At 54.4% G+C, this 4,454-nt stretch overlaps 1 protein-coding gene across 1 annotated transcript in view; it reads left to right on the forward strand.

Annotated features, from left to right (window-relative positions):
• LOC106805850 (PP2C-like domain-containing protein CG9801) overlaps positions 1–4,454 on the forward strand; it is a 32,568-nt gene that overhangs the window by 25,758 nt on the left and 2,356 nt on the right. Inside the window, exon 4 of the mRNA XM_014807621.1 lies at positions 2,498–2,679. Within this exon, the coding sequence (XP_014663107.1) occupies positions 2,498–2,679 (182 nt within the window). The remainder of the gene's footprint in view (positions 1–2,497; positions 2,680–4,454) is intronic.

Below are 4,454 nucleotides of genomic sequence, written 5' to 3' on the forward strand. Positions count from 1 at the left end.
GACCATGAAATGTGCTTTCCACTGACGTGCGAAAAGTAAGTGTCTGATAACCTTTTGACCCTCAATATGTTATGGTGGCCCCTCCATCTGCGATAGTGGGCGTGTCCTAACAATGATGTGTACGCAACTGCGTGTCTGCATATCTGCGCCTAACAAATGTGGTACTACGTACGACTGAAATTTTACGTTTATAATCGTAGCAACAGACCTCAGATGAGCCCAGACGCTCTGCGGCTCTTGTTTTTGTAAGGGTCATTACCATTGTTGTTCACACTCGAACAATGACTCATTGCTGCTGCGTTGTTGTTCGCAGGAGGTGTTCTGCTGCTTGATGTCGAGCTTCGACTCGGCGCAGCGCGCGATCATCGAGCGCAGCGGCTTCCTGACGACGCTCTGCATCGCGTTCGTCTGTCCGCTACGCGACTCAGACAAGTATGCTGTCTGCGTGACGAACGTCGGCGACAGCTACGCGTACGTCTACAACCGCAAGCGCGGCGTCATCGAGGTCACCGAAGGTGAGCGAAGGTCGCAGAGGGTGCCGGGGGTGGGTGGTGGGAGCAGGGAGTGTGGCGTGGCGTGGGAGAAGAAGGGGGATGAGTCCACTGAGGGTGCGTGTGTGGGGGGGAGATACGATTATTATTATTATATGGTAATAATCATAATTATAATTATAATTATAATGATTATAATAATAGTTATGATACTGATAATATATGTTATAAGAATAATTATAATACTGATAATGATACTTATACTGATTATGATTATAATTATATGGTATTATTAGCTCTTGATATGATATAGGGAGGGTGCCATGTCTACTGAGGAGCCTGGTCTACCGAGGGTGTGTGTGGGTGTGTCTGGTGGAGGTGATGGTGTTATACGAGAGATGGGAGGGTTCCATGTCAACCGAGGGCGTACGGGGGTTGGGGTGTAAAGAAGAGTGTTAAAAGGGAGAGGAAGGGGACGGGCTGTCGTGGTTGAATATATACCTCACACCGCAACTAGATGATGTATTATTGTTAATGATGATGTATTATTACAGATGCGTATTTGTTGTGTGTAAATACCTCACAACGCAGCTACTAGACTCTCTCTCGCGACTCGTCACACTTTTACGACTCGCCTCGCTGCCTTACGCCATACGTACTAGTCCTCGCTCACGAACTGCTTTTACGACTCGCTGCCTTCGCTTTCCTTTTCCTGAGTCACCGTACGTAGCAATCTCGATCGCGACGCTCACGAACCTCACGCTTGACCCTCCGCAGGTTCGCACGACCTCAGCAGCGACCGCGACCTGCGCAACCCCGGTGGCGCCCTCGGTCCCGTCGACGGCCTCAACCCGGACCTCACCAACATGACATGCTCGATGACGCTGTGCCGCGCCGGCGATCTCGTCTTCCTCGCCAGCGACGGCATCACCGACAACTTCGACCCCGTCGTCGACCACATCGCCGTCGCGCGCAGCGACGAGGCGAACAGCACGGCCGGCCGCGGCAAGACGTTCGCCGGCCGCATGGGGGCGCTGCCGAAGATGGACGCGCTCGAGCGGCACGTCGAGTCGCTGCGCGCGATGGAGGGCGTCGTGCGCGAGTTTGAGGCAATGCGCGAGTGCCCGTGCTCGGCGCAGGAGCTGTGCGCCGACCTCACGCAGCACGTGCTCAAGCTGACGGACGCGCGGCGCAAGGTGCTCGAGAACCCGGGCACGTACAGCGGCGAGGCGGAGCTGTCGCGACGCGAGCGCCGCCGCCGCGACCGCCGGCTGCGCGAGGCGATGCTCGCGATGCCGGGAAAGCTTGACCACGCGTCGATCGTCGCCTTCGAGGTGGCGCGGCGGCGCAGCCCGCTGACGGCGCGCGCCGGGGTCGAAGCGACCATCAAGCGCGCGCAGAGCATGCCGGACGGCGAGATCCGCATCGAGAGGAGTCCCTCGCAGAAGGCGAGCTTCTCCTGGACACAGAACGACGCCTATGCGACGCCTTCCCCGCCCGAGCTCTCGCCCGATGCGTGCTCCACTACAGAGGTAGCCTCCCCTGATGCGCGCTCTCCTGAACAGGTAGCCTCCCCCGATGCGCGCTCTCCTGAACAGGTAGCCTCCCCTGATGCGACGGTAGGTCCCGGGCGAGGCGACCGCCAGGTCACGGGCGACCGGTAGGCCAAGGACAAGGCGACCGGCAGGTCATGGGCGACCGGTAGGTCACGGACAAGGCGACCGGTAGATCACAGGCGAGATGACCGGTAGATCACAGGCGAGATGACTGGTAGATCACGGGCAAGATGAGCGGTATGTCACGGGGTCAAATTCCTTGGGTCGAAGGGCACAGTTCGGTCAGGCACGGTTGGTATTTTCGGATTTCTCCCCGGGGGTATAGCGACAGTCATAATTATAAGGGTCGTATATGGCTGATGAATGAATCTGTAGCCAATGCGATTGGTTATATAGTTAATGGTCTAATAATCAGTTAGTAGAATGAGCGCGTGTGTTGTTCCTTTGCAGGAGAGCCCGTCGCCGACGTGTTTGGCATCTGCGCTCGTGAGAACAACTGCATCCTCGCGCTGGCCGACGGCGTTAACTGGGGCGAGCGCGCGGCGTGCGCGGCCCGCGCCGCCGTCTACGGAGCCATGGACTACCTCAACAAGGAGCTGTTCGTCGAGGGCCGCAACCCGGAGAACACGCAGGTGTGTGTGAGCAAAGTGCGGTCGGGCTAGCGTCGTCGACCCGTGCGGCGGGTGGTGTCTGTGCGGGTCCCAGGTAGTAGTTCTATGTGGCGCGCTGCACCGATTGTGGTGCAGCCGCCGCGTGGCGTTCATTGTCGCTTGATGGGCCCATGGTGGACATCCGGTTCTAGCACCGTGGAAGTATTCGTGACCTTCCACCCATCCAGGTGCAATGCTTTTTAATCTAGTCGACAATAAATGCTTTTTTATTTTTAACAATGGAATTAAGTCCGTGAATGCGGCGCTGTTTTAAAGCACAACTGTTGCAGGGCCTAGAGCAGGGTTAGGCCTTCTGCCATAGGTTGCCTCTTGCGCACCAGTCTAGCTAATGCTGTACGTTTGTAGCATACAGTGGCAGTACTGTACAGTGTACACACATTGTATGGTCTACTGCGTGTATGATTGCAGGCCTGTGTCGTACAGTGTTGCGTGAATGTCTATGATCGTGTGTTAACTGTAAACACACGTCTTGTTCATGTATAATGCATGCGCCTGGGCTAACTGATGTTTATCACTTCCCGTAGCGGTCCTGCGCATTTATTATTAGCCTGCGGCTAACAATAGCCTCAGTCGCGATGAGAAAGATATATGCATGTTGTTAGTGTGTTCACACTTGTCCCGCCCCATTACAATAATTCATTACCATATGTTGTTCACACTTGTTCCACCGCCTCTATGATATATATATATATATGTATATTTGGTCTGTTGGTCTATAGCTGCATGTACCCGCGTCTATAGGAATCCCTATAGGTCTATAAGCCAATACTCAGGGCCGTAGTGGCCGCCACGGCAGCACGGCACTGCCGTGGCACTATTTTGGGAAAAAAATTCTGCAGGGAACCAAGGAGCAACATATACCAAGGAGATGAAACCCCGGGGGGTGGGGGCACTCACCCCACATTATGGTAGGTATGTGCCACTGCGAAGTCAAAAATGGGGGGGCTCTGGAACTAACTCAGACCTGAAAATGGGGGTCTCTGGAACTAATGTTTGTTGAATGTGGTATGCTCTGGAACTGGCTATGTTCGAAAATGGGGTCTCCGGAACTAGGATTTCGTTGAAATTTAATGCTATGACACTGGACACGTTTAAAAGAGAGGGTCTCCGGAACTGTGGGGGGAACAGTGATTTGCTTTAAAATCTATGCTGTAGCACTTGAACCAATAATTGTTGTATTATGTAGAGGAGAAAAACATGACCGGCGGAAGAAGGAGATGAACGCACGCGCACGCCCACGCACGGCAGCGACACTCGACGACACATACAAGCACACACACGTTGCATGCATGCCTTGACGGCCGGACCCAACAGTACTTCTGAAAGTAGGATGGCCACTGGAAGCGGAAAATATTCAACAAAGAGCGTAGAGAGTCGTCTGGGCTCATCTGAAGGCTCTGTTGGCTGACGACTTATAACACGAACATTTGCTCGGCCGTAAGTACCAATTATGTTCGGCGCCAGATATGCAGACACGCAGTTGCGTACACAATCAATATGCATTAGGACAGCCGCCCACAACGGGCAGATGGAGGGTGAGGGGGAGGGTGGGGGAAGGGGGCGCGGGGGAGGGGGTGTAGGAGCGGAAGGGGGAGGGTGGGGGGAGGGGGCTCTAATAAGCAAAAAGCAGTTCACTCCTTTGTTAAGCAGTCAACAAATCCATGTTACCGCTCCTCTTGAGGGTGCAAAAAGGTTAATCAGACACTTACTCTCAACAGCGTCAGTGGAAAGCACAT

The sequence above is a fragment of the Priapulus caudatus genome, unplaced genomic scaffold (assembly GCF_000485595.1).
Source record: "Priapulus caudatus unplaced genomic scaffold, Priapulus_caudatus-5.0.1 Scaffold130, whole genome shotgun sequence".
Taxonomy (NCBI): domain Eukaryota; kingdom Metazoa; phylum Priapulida; class Priapulimorpha; order Priapulimorphida; family Priapulidae; genus Priapulus; species Priapulus caudatus.